Genomic DNA, 18,147 nt, shown 5'->3' with positions numbered 1-18,147 from the left:
GACATATTTCAGAACAGAAGAAATATACCTGTACAGTTTCCCCCAGTTCGGTCTAGTTCATAGCCATCATCACAGATACAATGAAACATTCCTGGTAGATTATTACAGGTGCCAAACACACATATGTTCGGGAAGGCACATTCATTGATATCTGAAGGAATACATTAAGAACAGAAAGTTACAAAGCTTTACCATATTGATATTATAATCAGTTGTACTAAAAGAAAATGAAGATGCATGTAATTGAAAAAAAAATTTAAAAAAGCAACAGTGAGTAATCACTTTTGGTTTTGTGTAGAACACTACAGCTAGGCATTTTTGAGGCATTCTCCATGAAGCTGCTTGTTAGTTATTCCTGGTTTACATAGTGCGAAGTAAAATTAGCTAAACTGACTCCAAATGAATGCTAAGGCAGAAAGCCAAGAGATTCCTTTCAAAATGTGCATTAAACAGAATAAAGCATAACACAATACAAAGGTGCCAGTCATTTCCTAGCTCATAGTCTACAACATTTTTAGTAATGGCAAAGAAGATTTTAAAAACACTACCCTCAGGAAAAAATGTATACTAAGAAGAAAGAATGAGAGTAGGCATCAGCAGTTTCTTACATCTCCTTGGAGAAAGAATAGAGGGAAAAGAAAAACCTAAGGAAGAATTTGCTATGATTTTCTCAAGCCCACTTTAAATCTGTTATATAATAACAACATATAGGTGAGCTACAATGCATCTACAGGTCTGTCTCTGTGCTCATGTAAACTGAAGATGAAATTAATTTGAAAGACCCTCACAGAAAATCAGACGACTTTGTAAACTACAGTGCTAGAAAAGGAGTTACATATTAACAGCACAGAGTGCAAAGTTACAGTTTTAGACACTAATTATAAAGGACTTCTGAGTCAAAGGTAGGTAATTACATTGCTTACCTTCAACTGCAGGGAAAAAAACCCTGCAGGTACTGTCTGACATCAAGACTTTTAAGTTGCCAAAATAAAGCAGCTGTGAAAAAGGCTAATGCAGCTCTAGGATGTATTAGTGAGCTATTTTAACAGAGACAGGGAAGTGGAAAGCAGTAATACTGTTTTACAATGTGCAGCTGAATCTTCATTTGAAATTCTGTATACGCTGCTCTGTTCAAGAGCAGTGAACTAAAATTGGACAAGGTGTAAAAAAAGGGATATTAAAATGATAAAGTATGAAATACCTATTTTAAACTTGTCTTGCTTGCCTTAGCCAAAGCTTGAGAAGCGATATAATGCCTCTCTACAGGAACATTTGAAAAGGGGTAACTTTTGAGGGGGGAGAGAGATATAAATTGTTAAGGGAAAAGGAAATTTAAGATAAATACCTAATATCCAACAGTCCTGAGTAAATTTAAACTGGAAATTAAAGGCAGATTTCTAAGTACCTTGGAGTGCTGCCATTGAATGACCTCCAAATCAGGTCATGAACATAACTTGTATTCAGATGAAGCTTTATAAGGCTATGGAAAAGACTGTACCATTGAGAGACTAATGTACTGACATCTCAAGGGATTTCTGAAGAAACTGGATGAATTATTTGCATTAAAATTATTGTACTAAATCCAGATTTTTCTAAAGCTATAAGCCTGATTCATACATGTACACTTGAATGTTTGAACATGTCATGTTATAGACTGAATTTTAGAGACTACATTTGGTTTTAATGTCTCATCAAGAATTTTAATTTCGTAAGACATTACGAGGTTTTCACCATAAATTATGAAATAAGTTGAAAAGTTTTGAAGCACCAGCTAAAAAGACTTTCTCTAATATACAGTTCTCTCATATTAAGCTAAGAAACCCCATAAGAACACAACAGGGAACAGAAGTTGAATTGGACTAGATTGATAATAATTCCTTTTGCCATTCAGAAAAACTGCTACAATATTGAGAGTGAAAAGGTGATGATAAAAAATCTCCAGTATACATGTTAAAGGAGTGTTACAAACTTGTCAAACATAGCAATGATTTGCCTACTTAAATTTTCCTGAAAACATTTCTTTTAAAATGAGGTCACTTGATGCAGTTTCTGTCTCATATGTAAACATACAAAATAAACAGTGACAAACACGGGATTCCACACACTCTTCACTAGTGACAAAAAGACAAGGAAAAATTAAAAGAACAAAATTACTGAGCCAAAGCTCTACTGTGGGATTTTTGGACCAAGGCCAGGAAAATTTTATAAAAAGATGAAAGCCACCTTCGATATAATTTATACTGCAAAATAATCTGCGTTTGAAGAAATTACTTACAGGTGAAGCACGTGCTGAATATTCTGCTTCCAGGCTGAGGTCCCTCCAGAACTTCTTGTTTGCTTTATTACAGCCAATCCAAACTCAGAAAATGAACTTGAAGTACCAGTGGCTTACCTTGGCATGATTTGCTGTCCGAGGTGGGAGTGAATCCCATCTCACATTCGCAACGGTAGGCACCAGGGATATTCAAACACTGTCCATTTTCACACAGATGAATATTTTCTGCACACTCATCAACATCTGTAAAAGGCAGAAAATCCTTTTAAAACTACCTGTGTCACTAGCAAAATATAAATAATATCCTGGCATTCAAAATAATAGTGCTGTTGAGTATTGTTGATATAAAGCAAAACATTTATATCTGAAGATGGTGGAAACTGAATGAATGCAGAAAAGCACACATGTAATCTCCAAAATAATTATTTTCACTCTGTCATGATTCCTTACTCCTTGTTTTCCATTAACAGATTTTATTTATGTTTTTTTGTTTTAATGCACAGTTTTCAGATTCAATACTATTATCTTTGATAAGTTGAATACTTTGCTTGCAGTGTCAAGATTTTGTCTCCTGGCATATATTGCTGTGTTACTTTGACACAAAACACATTCAAAAGGCAAATTTTCTTACATGAATCATAAATAGAAAAAATATTTTCATATGCATTTTAGAAAATACTCTTTGAAAGTTATGAACATTGCAACTACCATTTGCACACTACTGGAGATTCTTCTAGTATGCCCCAAAAGTAATTTTTTTAAAGAGCTATGAAAGAGCAGAATGATGAGGCGTTCACCATTGCAGTCGTTGTAAAGGCTCATAATATTGTCAGATATGCTTAGGATTGTCCAAAAATCTTTTCAACATGATTTTTTTCATTTTATTAGTCAATCCCTCGTATCAGATCTGATTTTTTAAAAATTAGAAGATCTGAAACACAGGGTGTTATTAATTATGTTTACACATCAGTTAATTTTGAATCATTTGCTGTGTGCTGAACAATGTACATTCATAATAATGAACTTTAACCAACAAATTTAAAGACCAATATTATGGGCAATATTTCTAAAGTGTAAGTAATTTTTCTTAAAAAAAAAAAAAATCTTTTAAAATTCTTAAAAAAAAATATCTTTTTTAATTCATTAAAAATTTTTTTAATGATCAAATCCTCTTCCACTAATACTATGAGGGTGAAAACAGATGATGCTTTCCCTGCCAGAAACACACATGGCCTATAAGAGGAGAACAGCAACAGAGACATGGTGCTCTGCGGTCTTGACTAGAGAGCCTGCTACTGCAAGCAGCACATGCACATTGAAAAACATTGGCACGAAGAGAAGGAGGTGGAGGAAGCAGCAGCAGACAGGAACTTCACTCAACACATGAGCCCAGTGGGCCCAATTTGGCATATAAAACAACAATCAGTTGCCTTTGTTAGCATTTTGTGAGCAGATGGGAAGAATCCTGATCTTAAAAGCCACTTTTACATACAATCTCTTGCACTTTGGCCTTAGATCTAATTTGCAAAGCTTCCATGCAACAGAAACAATCAATCAGTGACGTGTCAGCTCTCTCTGAAACTTCTTACCGGAACAAGTCAATCCATCCCCAGTGAACCCCTCTGCACAGGCACAGCGGTACGACCCTGGAGTGTTTACACACTGAGCGTTCACACTGCACTGGTGGGTCCCATTGGAGCACTCGTCAAGATCTGCACATCAGGGGCAAAAGATGTAGTAATAGTTGCAGTTAGTATATTTGGCTTACAATTAACAGTCAAGGTAACTAGCACAAGTGCAAAGATACTTATCTCTCCATAAATACACAAAGTTCTCATTGGAAAATACATGGTTAATCTATAGTGATTCATTTTAGCATTAAAATTATAACTCATGATTTTGGACAAAATGTTTTCAAGCATTAGAACAAAAAAGAAAAGAGAAAAAAAAAATCAAAAAAGAAAAGCTTTCATTTCTGCACACTTACCAATACATTTAATGCCATTTCCAACCCATCCTTCTCTGCAGCTACATTTAAATTTTCCTGGTATATTGACACATGACGCATGCATGTCACAATTGTGAGCACCAATTTCACACTCATCCACATCTACAAGCACAAAATAAACTATTAGTATTTACATCAGGAGTACTGGGATATTACAAATTCTGTTCCTTTTACATATTGCTTATTTCTACTGTGCAGGTTTGCAGTCCTTTAAAAAACAAATGTTCATGCAAGTTACTTATACATGAATAAAAATAGCGACAATTGTATTTTCATTTGGGTTTTTTTTTTTTTTGTTTGCAAACATGACAAACAGTCTGCTTTGATACAACTGCTTTTCAGTTTGAAATAAAAGCTATTTTCCAGATACACTTAATAAGCTAACCTTTATATGTCTAAAAATGAGGTGAGACCTTTGGATGCACAGGCACATAAAAATGATTAGCCCAGGATTTTAGTGATTACAGAACAAATTCTTAAAGACCAAATTATTTATTAATTAGAGAAGAGATTCAGAGCAGCCCTGCAGAGAAGGACTTGGGGGTGCTGGTCAATGAGAAACTGAACATGAGCCGGCCTCAGTGTGCGCTCGCAGCCCAGAAAGCCAACTGTATCCTGGGCTGCATCAAAAGGAGCGGGACCAGCAGGTCGAAGGAGGTGATCCTGCCCCTCTACTCTGCTCTTGTGAGACCTCACTTGGAGTATTGTGTGCAGTTCTGGTGTCCTCAACATAAAAAGGACATGGAACTGTTGGAACAACTGCAGAGGAGGGCCATGAGGATGGTCAGGGGGCTGGAGCACTTCCCATATGAAGATAGGCTGAGAAAGTTGGGGCTGTTCAGCCTGCACAAGATAAGGCTGCGTGGAGACCTCATAGCAACCTTCCAGTATCTGAAAGGGGCCTACAGAGATGCTGGGGATGGACTCTTCATTAGGGACTGTAGTGACAGGACAAGGGGTAATAGGTTAAAACTTAAACAGGGGAAGTTTAGATTGGATATAAGAAGGAAGTTCTTTACTGTAATTACTGCAAGGGTGGTTAGGCACTGGAATGGGTTGCCCAAAGAACTTGTGAATACTCCATTCCTGGCAGAGTTCAAGGCCAGGTTGGACAGAGCCTTGGGTGACATGGTTTAGTGTGAGGTGTCCCTGTCCATGGCAGGGGTGTTGGAACTTGATGATCTTAAGGTCCTTTCCAACCATAACTATTCTATGATTCTATGTTTAAGTTGCTAAGTAGTGCTTTAAATCAAGGACTTTTCAGTCTCGTGCTTTTCCAGTGAGGAGGAGCACAAGAAGCTGGGAGGGAGCAGAGACAAACCACCTGACCCAAAGGGATATTCCATACCACAGCACATCATGCTCAGTATAGAAACTGGGGGGAAGTTGACCGGAAGTCACCGATCACTGCTCAGGGATTCTCCATCCTTGGCGGTGTTCAAGGCCAGGTTGGACGAAGCCTTGGGTGGCATGGTTTAGTGTGAGGTGTCTCTGCCCATGGCAGGGGTGTTGGAACTAGATGATCTTAAGGTCCTTTCCAACCCTAACTATTCTATGATTCTATGATTCTAAAATTCAAAAGTCAATTCAACAGCAGTAGAGGATCACAGCTACCAATTTTATAGCAGAAATTCTGTCAAGTTTCCCAGAAGAATAATTTTGGATGAACTTAGCTTCCTGAATGCAATGAACTCACCTTGCAGAAGACAAGGTACTGCTTAACTATCAAAGGAACTCATAGAGTTTAAAACTGGCTGACTATGATTCTCTAAAATTTGTTAGCACAGTTTGAAGAATGGCATAAACTTTCCCTTTTATAACATAACTTTTCTTCATTCTTTTCTTTCACTTCTTTTCCTGTGTCCTGCTCCTAGACTACAGGGTCATTTCATGCAGCTTTAGTTGACAGATGAGTTCAGACTTTAGGTATGTATGACAAATACAGATAAAATACTTCTCATACAAATGCAGCTGTGCCCACCCAAGCCATATTTTGTACCACAAAATATTCTGCCAAGCTATGCCGATACCTTTGAATTACAGTTATGTAAGGGGCCTGTCACATCACGTAGATATTGGTCAAGGAATGTGCCTTTTCAAACTCTGGATACATGCTGACAAATGTAAAACACCTAGTCTTATATTTACCATTATGTAGAGACACCAATCTCTTACTTGTGTGTGAAGACTTTAGCATTTATTTTGCCTGAAAGCCAAACAAAGTATGTGTACACCATGACAGATGTGATGGAAATTTACTTTACCTGTGCATCCAGTGGTTCCTTTCTTGACTGAATATCCTAGCTGACAGTGACAAATGAAGGAACCTTTAGTGTTTTCACACTCCCCAAATATACAGATGTTGGAATTCAAATCACATTCATTCACATCTGTGAGTACACATAAATTCATTATTAGTTGAATGTTACTGTCAATTAACAGCATATTTTCTCTTTTGGAATACTTCCAATGAAGTATCAATATCAGAAGCACGGTCCAACCCTACAACATGTGGCATTTATTAATCTTTATCATAATACATTTCAGCTGTTCCATTCTGTATTCTTTTAATTTCCTAAAAGCAAGTAAGGATGAACATGTAGTCCAAATATCAGTGTTTCCTAATTTATTCAGAATGCTAATTATCAGTCTATGAGGCTAGTTACTTCTTATAAAAATCACTTTAAAGAATTTTTTAAAAAATGTTTTTGATCATAATATAGCTGTATTTTTCTTTCAAATAAGAATTTATACAGAAAGAAAAAGTAGTAAGCCACAACCAGAAATGTTTTTCCACAACCATATAAAATAAAATAGCACAAAAAAAGAACAGAGCGCCATGACTATAGAAGTGCTCTTGTACCAGACTTCCTTCCTCAACACCTCTACCATCTGGCTGCTCAGCACTTGCTGCCTTGATGCACAGTGAAGTTTGAAGAGGGAGAAAAGTTAGCTGCTGATGTCCCCCTGTTCTTCCCAGTTTCACTGAGCATTATATAGATGATGAAAACTTTCCATTAGGAAATAAACCTCTCCTAAACAACAATACAGTTTGTACCTGAACTGTGGTATAGAGTCTTATACTGCATGCTAAATCCTCAATGTAGGCTTTCAACTACAATACAAGGCTTTAACATTATTCCAGAATCCACCTCATTTGGGAGCTAAATATTTTATAATTAAAGATCTGGTTAAAACTTATACTAAAACATAGTCTTGTTAGGAGTTACATTTAAGCCAACTTTTGATTTTATTCAAATAGCTCCAATTTTATACTAATGCCAAGATGACCTAATTCCACATACTGTAAAATAAATACAAGATATAGAAAATATTTCTGCTGGAAAAAAATAAAATCAAACCCAAGTTCTTTGTTGAAAGTAATGTTAGGTCCTGTAAAAAAATTTAGTTACCCCAGAGGCTTTTTGACAAATTGGATGATGCCATTAGCAAAGAAAGCAACTACATAAAGGCAGAAATTCACACTTTCTCACTGTAGGCTTTCAACCTTAACATCAGGTACTGTTTCCCTACAGAAGAACAGTTGTGCATAAAATTTTAAAAAAGGATTTTGATTTTAGAGCCACATGCCATGGCTAATATGAAAAAAGTTATTGAAGAGATCGGTTCTTAACTTTTAAGTTGGTAGAATAAACATGGAATATGTGCACAAAACAGAAAACAAGAAAGTGGAATAACATAAAAGTGAAGGTTAAAAGAAAATCTTAGCCCAACTGAAGCGTAGAATAAAAAAGACAAAACCATATCAGGACAGCTTTGCTCAGCATTACATATAACTTGTTTCTCTTCAATGTGTGTGTCTGTGCGAGTGTACACACATGAAAAGTGAAGGTTTGTTTGACAGATGCTCACAAAATATTAAAAAAATGTTATTACTATAGCCAAAACCACCTTAAAATTTGAAATGTGAAAATTCATATTAAATGGAAAAGGTAAGAACTTCATATAATTTGACAAGATTCTTTTAATTTCCTTTGTAATTACTTATGATAACATCCTGTAGTTGAAGGAATAAAGTATAACATTTACAAGGGAAAGAAGAAAATGCTGGGGCACTTAATCTCTCAATAGAGGTGTTTTAGAGGAATCACATAATTACAATTAAATCACTCCTATTTCTGAAACTATGCGATTTGATTTGTCTACGGACTTCTCAATTTTTTTTTCTAGCCTTCCTGACATCTATAGTGATAGGTGAGAAAGATCTACAGATTATTTCTTTTTATAATATACACAGGTTCAATACCCACTTTCAAGTATTCAGCAGGACATCCTAAAACGTTAACTGCAGTTAAATTTGGTGCATACAGCTTCTTACCAATACAAGTTTTCATGTCCACAGAAGCCATAAATCCATCATAACAGAGACAGTGATATTCCCCCGGAATATTAGTACATTGCCCACCATCACAGATATCTGGATTGTTTTCACATTCATCAATATCTAGGAAAAAAAGTGCAGATAATAATTCTGTCACTCTGGTACAGATTGGCTAAAAGAATACCAGCATAAAGATATCATGCTGGAAGTTTTAAGTTATTAAAACCTACCTGCACATGTCCTGACATCTGGCATGAGAGCATAGCCGTCGCTGCAGCTACATTCATAGCTGCCTTCTGAGTTACTGCAGTGGGTGTCACAGCCTCCATTCATTATCATACATTCATCAATATCTGTGGAAGCAACATGAGTAGTAGTAAGTTTACTTTTATATGGAAAATTAATCTTCTCTTGCCATTGTACTTAGGAAATTAAACTGTTTATTAGTGATATGATTCTGAATTTTTATTTTCACTCTACTGTCTCTGATTTAAATTTTGTTCAGTTTTCCCTCTTTCAACTGCATTTTCATCTGTAGGAGCAACTGGCTACTTTTAGTAGTTACTTTTGTTCATTGTTGCTTTTGTGTTTTGCAAAAGAGTGCAAAACACAATATGTGGAGAGTTAAAAAAGAAAACCCCTGAGAAATATAGGTTTCAGTAAAGCTTGAAATGTAGCAAAATTTATATTTTTGGGATAAAAAACCCCCAACAAAACAGAACAACAAACTGAACCCTAAACCAAAAACCAAAAAATAAGAAAATCTCTGTACCTCCGTTCTCCTTACCAGTGTGATGACAGCTACATAATTCAGTATTACTATAATGAAAGATTTAAGAGTTGTGTATAATAGCAAGAAAATGTGAATGCACGGGGTTGTTCTTGTTTGATCAAGAAATCACACAATATTTTCTGATCGTTAGCTCAAGCATCTGATTTTAATGGAGTAGTACCAGAAGAATATTTTTTTCCCAAAGTACCCAGCAGTGCTCAGTACAGCAGCCGTATTTTCATACCTTCTTTATATTTTTAAAGTAAAGGTTCATGATATGCCTAATAGCAGAAGAGAAGATGGTCTTGTTCAGTTTCAAAGGTAGGCATGAAATTAAATAAAAACAAAGACAAGATGAAACAATATACACTGAAGCAGAAATACATAGGTGAAACTGTACAACACTTGCCTATGCAGCTTTGTCTGTCAGGAGTAGCCTGGTACCCAGAGTTACAGGAACACTGGTATGTTCCAACCATGTTCACACACTTGCCATTTCTGCAGAGATTGTCACTTAACGAGCACTCATTTACATCTGGAAAACAATTATTAATATCAATTACCTGTTACTCAGAATGCAGAATAACTGTTCAAATGCTAAAGAATGAGGGTGAGAGGTAATATTTTAAACTGGTGGCTTCGAGGCTTTTTCAGTTTCTTTCTTACTGTGCTCCAGTTCAAGTGGATGCCTAGCCCATCCCTGAGCAGTGACCGGTGACTTCCAGTCAACTTCCCCCCAGTTTCTATACTGAGCATGATGTGCTGTGGTATGGAATATCCCTTTGGGTCAGGTGGTTTGTCTCTGCTCCCTCCCAGCTTCTTGTGCCCCTCCTCACTGGAAAAACATGAGACTGAAAAGTCCTTCATTTAGAGTAAGCACTACTTAGCAACTTAAACATAGAATCATAGAATAGTTATGGTTGGAAAGGACCTTAAGATCATCAAGTTCCAACACCCCTGCCATGGACAGGGACACCTCACACTAAACCATGTCACCCAAGGCTTTGTCCAACCTGGCCTTGAACTCTGCCAGGAATGGAGTATTCACAAGTTCTTTGGGCAACCCATTCCAGTGCCTAACCACCCTTGCAGTAATTACAGTAAAGAACTTCCTTCTTATATCCAATCTAAACTTCCCCTGTTTAAGTTTTAACCTATTACCCCTTGTCCTATCACTACAGTCCCTAATGAAGAGTCCATCCCCAGCATCTCTGTAGGCCCCTTTCAGATACTGGAAGGTTGCTATGAGGTCTTCACGCATCCTTCTCTTCTCCAGGCTGAACAGCCCCAACTTTCTCAGCCTGTCTTCATATGGGAGGTGCTCCAGCCCCCTGATCATCCTCGTGGCCCTCCTCTGGACTTGTTCCAACAGTTCCATGTCCTTGTGTTATCAACACTGTTCTCACACTAAAGCCAAAACACAGGACTGTACCAGCTACTAAGAAAATATTAACTCTATCCCACCTGAAACCAGGATGGCAGCTCTGAACAGTATGTTTAAGTCAGTGTCCAAAGGTTTATCTTCTTTGTTTCTGGTCTGTGAGCATTAACTGCACAGTCTGCTGGTTTAAACCAACTCTTGAAGCAAGTATGCATCAAACACAGAAACAAAGGAGATAATAGGCATTATATTTTTTGCATTTTTTTCACCATTTTGGTGAATCGTGTGCAAAAAGGAGAGCACATTGTGCAGTAAGGCACAATACTTTTTTTTGGGACTGTAGGAACATTTATGTTGTGCTTGTATGTTTTTACTTAAAAGTTGCCACCATGTGTGGTACAGTCCTTTGAGTTGTTAAGTAATTCCTAATAGGTCTCGTAAAATATTCCTCTTTGAAGTCAACAGTGTTACTCATATAATGAAGGAGCATGAATTTGTATAAAGGATTCCTGAAACCCCATCCTTGCCATAGACAAGAAGTTTTCATAGCACAAATGACCAGTCTTGTCAGGAAGCTGCAGACTACCAGTCAGAGTTGAAACTCACCTATGCATTCCTCACGTCCTGGTGACAGCTCATGTCCCAAAGGACAGTCACACTGAAAACTCCCTTCAGTATTCACACATGTGCCGCCTCTACACAGCAAAGGGTTGCGTTCACATTCATCAATATCTGCGAAGAAACCATGATAAACAAGTAAGAAATCATTTCTAAGGAGTAACAAAGAGAAAAGCAAATCTCATTGTCTCTATGTGACAAAATCTGGAGGTCAGAAATAAAAGGTTTGTTTCATTAAAGCAGTGCCACTCCTCTTATACTGCACAACAAAGCAAACAAAAACCTATACTTATTAACTCTAAAAATGGGTATTTTTCCCCTCAAGCAAACCAGAAATCCGTAATTCAAAATTAAGCATCCTGAGAGACATAGGGCACAAGAAAAGACAGCAATTGCTTGAATAGTTGCCATTTATAATAATGTATGGAGGTGATGAAATTTTGAAAAAAGTGCTTCTTAATGCAACCAGACACTTATCTATGTACGCATTAAAATTGCTGTCTGTGGATGCCGTTAATGGGGATGTATGTGTAAACTTTTAGCTGAATGGCTATTCAGTTTGATAACTCCTGAATATGTTGCTGTGTGGTTTGTAATATGCTTGTGACACCTTATAATGGCAAACTATTTGACTCACAAACCTCAAAAAAACCAGCTAATGCTGCAGATGTGGATGAAAAGAAATATGACCAAAGGTTCAAAAATTCAAAGTGCAGGAAGCACACGCATTTTTGGACTTCCAGGAAGCATTATGACTACCTATCCTTGAAACTATAGACTTTTATTCAACAGGCAAACTAGTGTTATCTTTCATTAGCCTGATAATTTGGCCAATATATTATTGGGTTTTGCAGGTTATTCATGAGGGGAGAATCTGCCTGATGACAGAATTCAACATCTCTTTTGCTATTATCCTGTTTGGATAGTCCTTGCAGCTCCAAAATGTTTCTGTTGAACATTACGCTTTCCCTTTCTTAGTTCCTGCAAAAGGCCCTCAAGAAGTAATTTCTTGTCTTATCTCATCACTCTGCTTATTTATACATCTTGCTTCCCTGCCTCTGCCTTACAGATCATATATGTTCACCATACAGTACTGATTCTCTGCATCGTACTCTGTCTCTCATGAAGGCTATTCAGCTTCCATGGTTTAGATTCTTTGTTATGTTCATCTCTGAATTAGGCAAAGATTTTTTGCTGACTTTGGAGTTTAAAATCATCACAGTTTGTGGGATATCAAGTAAAGGTGACGGGAGGCCTGCATTGCCTCCTAGCACACAAGGGCATAGGACCACATATTTGGGTTCAGTTAATGAGGACAAAAGCTCCTTACAGACAGCATGGCTTCACTAAGGGGAAATCCTGCCTGACCAATTTGGTGGCCTTCTATGATGGGGCTACGGAACTGATGGACAGGGGCAGAGCAGTTGACGTCATCTACCTGGACTTATGCAAAGCGTTCGACACTGTCCCACACAACATCCTTGTCTCTAAATTGGAGAGACATCAATTTGATGGGTGGACCACTCGGTGGGTAAAGAACTGGCTGGATGGCCACATGCAAAGAGTTGTTGTCAATGGCTCAATGCCCAGCTGAAGACCGGTAACAGGTGGTGTCCCTCAGGGATCGGTGTTGGGACTGGTCTTGTTCAACATCTTTGTCGGTGACATGGACAGTGGGATTGAGTGTGCCCTCAGCAAGTTTGCCGATGACACCAAGCTGTGTGGTTCGGTTGATACGCCGGAGGGAAGGGATGCCATCCAGAGGGACCTTGACATGCTTGTCAGGTGGGCTGATGCCAACCTTATGAAGTTTAACCATGCCAAGTGCAAGGTTCTACACCTGGGTCAGAGCAATCCCGGCCACAGCTACAGGTTGGGCAGAGAAGAGATTCAGAGCAGCCCTGCGGAGAAGGACTTGGGGGTGTTGGTCAATGAGAAAATGAACATGAGCCGGCTTTAGTGTGCGCTCGCAGCCCAGAAAGCCAACTGTATCCTGGGCTGCATCAAGAGGAGCGTGACCAGCAGGTCGAAGGAGGTGATCCTGCCCCTCTACTCTGCTCTCGTGAGACCTCACTTGGAGTATTGTGTGCACTTCTGGTGTCCTCAACATAAAAAGGACATGGAACTGTTGGAACAAGTCCAGAGGAGGGCCACGAGGACGATCAGGGGACCGCAGCACCTCCTGTATGGAGACAGGCTGAGAAAGTTGGGGCTGTTCAGCCTGGAGAAGAGAAGGCTGCGTGGAGACCTCATAGCAGCCTTCCAGTATCTGAAGGGGCCTATAAGGATGCTGGGGATGGATTATTCATCAGGGACTGCAGTGACAGGACAAGGGGTAATGGGTTCAAACTTAAACAGGGGAGATTGGATATAAGGATGAAATTCTTTACTGTTATGGTGGAGAGGCACTGGAATGGGTTGCTCAGCGAGGTTGTGAGTGCTCCATCCTTGGTGGTGCTCAAGGCCAGGTTGGACAGAGCCTTGGGTGACATGGTTTAGTGTGAGGTGTCCGTGCCCATGGCAGGGTTGTTGGAACTAGATGACCTTAAGGTCCTTTTCAACCCTAACTATTCTATGATTGATTCTATAACTTAAAACACAAAAAAGGAAACATAAGACAGCTAAAAGCAGGAACAGGTGATGCAAGAGAAATACAAAGACACTGTCTGAGTATGCAGGGATTGGGTTAGGAAAGCCAAAGTCACCAGGACTTCACCCTGGTAAGGGATGTTAAGGGTCTATTAATAGCAGCAGCAGAACGGTGAGGCGAAATGAGGGAAGGGAACTGCTAACAAAAGACATGAAGACCTATGAGTGGTGAAAAGAAGCTGGCCACTGTCATTTTTAAGCCATTCTTGACCATCTCTGAAAAGTCATGGAAATTACACAAGGATCTTTAGGGTGGGAGAGGAGGAAGTGTCAATTCTATCTTCAAGAAGGGCAAGGAGGAGGACCCATTCAGCCTCTTCCAGGTGAAAATCTCAAGAGCTTTCACTTTCATTGTATATTTCATGATGTATTTCATAAAGTACTCCACAATACTAACTCAATTATTTTTAAGGTGACTAGTATCTTTTGGTTTCTCCATATCTATTCATACAACTTTAGACAGATTAGAGAGGTGATTTTTCAGGAAATGCTCTCAAAAGTTCTTGAGTACTGGAAGAATCAAGGAAAAGTGAATCATGCTGCTTTTGAAACTCCAGCCTTATATTCCTAACTTTACCAAATGTTTGGATATCTCATTAGTAATTTTTAAACTACATGAATAAATAGTTGCTGCCATTCTAAAATATCTACAAAGAGACATGTAAAGGTAATTAGCAGAAAGAACAAGCAAAGCTATATGCATAGCTTATATCTGCAGCAATATCTGCCTCATTTATTCAAAAAGTCACAATAATTATATGTATGAAGTGTTCAGTGGAGCAGAGCTCGTATCACATAGACTACAGTCACGCTTTGTACGGTAAATGGACAGACTCCAGGTCATCTTGGCAACACTTACCCATACAGTTCTTCATCATCATAAATCCACTTTCATAACCATCAAAGCACTCACACTCAAAGCTTCCAGGAGTGTTGACACAAGTACCACTTCCACATAAGTCAGGGGAGATCCGGCATTCATCGATATCTATTTTATAGTAATGGAGAGGTAGAAAAATCAAACAAAGTTTAAGGTTATCCTGCTTTTCACAGACATGAACACTTGTCCATTATAAATTACAGAAATTATATGTAGTATATAAATCAACTGCCAAAAACCAATTTTGTTTAATATTTAGAAGAATATTTGATTATGTGAATATGAGATATGAATATAAATTATAAGTTCGTGAAAGATTCATAGAGCAGTGCCTTCAAAGCTCTCAACTATAGATTAAACTAAGGCTTCCATTAAATGTAATTTAAGGTTAGATTTCTATGGAAATTACTAACTGTAATAGATTCTGAGTTGTTATAAATACAGAGGTACCAATTGACTCCATGACTATAGTGCCATTGATATTAAAAGGCTTATTATGAAGACATTTATCCAGTAATAGCATTGTAAGCTTACATATACCCTTTCTATTAGGAATTAAAGTGTACCTTTGAAAGCCAGATTTGCAGTTCTTTGTTTGGTTATCTTACTAATTAATGTTGAATGAAACTTACTATGGAAAACTAGCAGGTTTGCAGAAGATAAAAAGAAGGAAGAGCTTTTTGTAATACACACTGCTAGTGAGGCAGGAAGCTAAACAGTAATTTGCAATATGGATACGACCCAGTGGGACAGGCCAGTGCTGAAGGAGAGGACTAGAAAGAAAAACTGCAGAGCCTGCTATTTACTACCTCCTCACATATTCTAAGACTTTTGTCTTCCTTACTCTACTGCCCACCCACTGTTTGGGGTGAAGTAGGGTTCAATGCCTTTGTTTCATGTTCTCCACTATACCCTCCACCTTCAGCTTCATTAACCGCTATGTCATTAATTTTCACATATTAAGAAACCATGAAGCCTGTACATGGAACAACAGAATAGTTGAAACAACAAAGACATTAGTCCAAGATAAAGCATAGGATTGGTTCTGTCATCCAAGAAGGCCAGGGAGCAAGGAATCAGAAAGGAGCATCAAAATGTTTGCAATATGCTGGTAAGCTGGGCAGCAGACTCATTTGCGTAAATGGTTGAATCAAAATAGGCAAGTATAAGGCTAACTAAAGAATCTGTTAAAGATTTAAAACAGTTCTTTTTTCACCACATGCAATAGTCTCCTTTGCCTCTATGTCACTCCCCACAGCTAGGTTTCTGCCAGGACAGGATAGCTCAGTCCTCAAACACAGATGTGTGGAGGTGTTGGATGTGCTGGGCCTGGGATGTTACAGTGTATCTGCAAGCTTTATAAACCATATTGTTGCTAATTTAAAAAATAACTAAAAAAAAATAAATCTTAAACTCTTCCATTTAATAAAACCAAGTTCTCTACAGCTGCTCAGTGGAACATTTAAATCAGAACAAACATTCAATGGAAAACAGAACAAAAAAAAAGGTTTGTAGGGAGAAGTTTTCTGACCTATTCTTGCTAGTTCAGAAATAAAATTTGTTAAATGCATTTCTCATCAATACAATCACTATAAAACCAAGGAAATCATCAGCTAGGGCAACATTAACATCCAGACCAACCTCAGCTAACATGCCTTACCACCCACACTTCATATTATTTTATGGACGCCTGTGTGGTGCAACAAAACTTTCTTCATTTTCAGCACAGAGCCACCCACAATGCAGGCGTCTGGGTTCTCATAATCAGAAAACTATCATGCATATCTGCTGTTTTAGTTTTTCCATCAGTAAAAACCAAAATATCAAGCTTTTATATTAAATACAATTATCGATTTAACATTGAATGGATTTCAGTATTACAGAGGTGCCTCTCTGTGTGCTTGGCTATGAAATCTAAATAAAAATTAATTCGTAGTGGATTGTCTAAATTTATTTGGCAATAAAATGTCCATAAAGTAAGGAACATAAATTAAGTTTATCTATATGTTAAAACATTGAACTTGGCTTCACTGTCGATACTTACTGATTTTTCAAGTTGTATGAACATGACCTAAGTATCTTTAACATCTTTAAAAAAAAATCCTAATGTACGCGTACAAAAAGAATGTTCCATTTATTAAAGAATCACTTTCTAAAAGGGAAACTTAAGACAGCTGGCCATTTCGTCCAAAGATTAAGCTCTTGAAAACCGAAGTTAATGAATGACATTAAGTTTACAGATCACCAAGCTATTCAACATGTTCAAGTTCCTTTAAAATGCCCATGGGCCATGGCAGAGTCCCCATCACTGGATGTTCCCAAGATGGACAGGATGCTAGATAATCTCATCTAGGTTCTCTTTCCCATAAAAGGTTGGAGCAGATGATCTTGTGAGATTCCTTTCAACCTGGGCTATTCTTTGATTCTAGGAAAAACTGGGGAAAATGAAGACTTACCTGTACAATTTCTTTCCTCCATATCTACAGTAAACCCACTGTTACATCTACATTTGAAACTTCCAATTGTGTTTCTGCATTTACCATTCATGCACATACCAGGAAACATTTTACATTCATTGATATCTATGAAATAAAAACAAAAGAAAAGATCATCCTTTAGCACTAATGTATATAATTAATGGAAATCTCCTGTTCCTTCTTCACCAGTTGTATTGGGCATTAAAGGCAGGGTTTGGGTTGCAGCAGTCTGGAGGGATGGCTTCCACCTACACAGAATGGAAAAATGTGGCAAAAAGGTAAGCAGGAGAGTGCAGTGTTGGAAACAAGAATGTAGTGCACTCTTGGAAGGCGGAACTTAATTTCTGAGGAGAAACCCTGAAGGACTGCTAGCTCTGAAAGACCTGTTTCAGATCACAGACACCTGTGAGGGACTGCAGCCTCTGGAAGATCCACAACAGGTCAGGGACATCTCTGAGGGCTGTGGATGACCCATGTCATGGCAGAGATATGCCTGAGGGACTGTGGCTTGTAGATGACCCAAGCAGAGTCAGGAACACCCTGAGGGACAGTGGTGCATGGAGGGTGCATTCTGGGGCAGAGACACTTCTGAGGGATTGTGACCCACATGCAACCCCTACTATGGTAGGGAGATCCCTGACTGACCATGACCTATAGGTGATCCATGTACATGAGTACATGAGTGACCCACACTGAGGCTAGGAGACCCTGAAGGAGCACGGGCTGTGGACAACCCAAGCTAGAG

At 38.3% G+C, this 18,147-nt stretch overlaps 1 protein-coding gene across 1 annotated transcript in view; it reads right to left on the bottom strand.

Moving 5' to 3' along the window:
• FBN2 (fibrillin 2) overlaps positions 1–18,147 on the bottom strand; it is a gene marked incomplete at its 3' end in the record, with an annotated part of 165,248 nt that overhangs the window by 49,724 nt on the left and 97,377 nt on the right. Inside the window, exons 23-33 of the mRNA XM_080637931.1 lie at positions 17,382–17,507; positions 14,905–15,033; positions 11,385–11,510; positions 9,798–9,932; positions 8,856–8,978; positions 8,623–8,748; positions 6,548–6,673; positions 4,263–4,385; positions 3,865–3,987; positions 2,393–2,518; positions 29–151 (exon numbers count right to left, since the gene is read on the bottom strand). Coding sequence (XP_080494057.1) covers positions 29–151; positions 2,393–2,518; positions 3,865–3,987; positions 4,263–4,385; positions 6,548–6,673; positions 8,623–8,748; positions 8,856–8,978; positions 9,798–9,932; positions 11,385–11,510; positions 14,905–15,033; positions 17,382–17,507 — 1,386 coding nt within the window. The remainder of the gene's footprint in view (positions 1–28; positions 152–2,392; positions 2,519–3,864; positions 3,988–4,262; positions 4,386–6,547; positions 6,674–8,622; positions 8,749–8,855; positions 8,979–9,797; positions 9,933–11,384; positions 11,511–14,904; positions 15,034–17,381; positions 17,508–18,147) is intronic.

The sequence above is a fragment of the Psittacula echo genome (assembly GCF_963264785.1).
Source record: "Psittacula echo genome assembly, chromosome: Z".
In the NCBI taxonomy this organism is placed as follows: Eukaryota; Metazoa; Chordata; class Aves; order Psittaciformes; family Psittacidae; genus Psittacula; species Psittacula echo.
The sequence above is the reverse complement of the archived record's forward strand: the minus strand, read 5'-3'. Positions and strand labels throughout refer to the sequence as shown.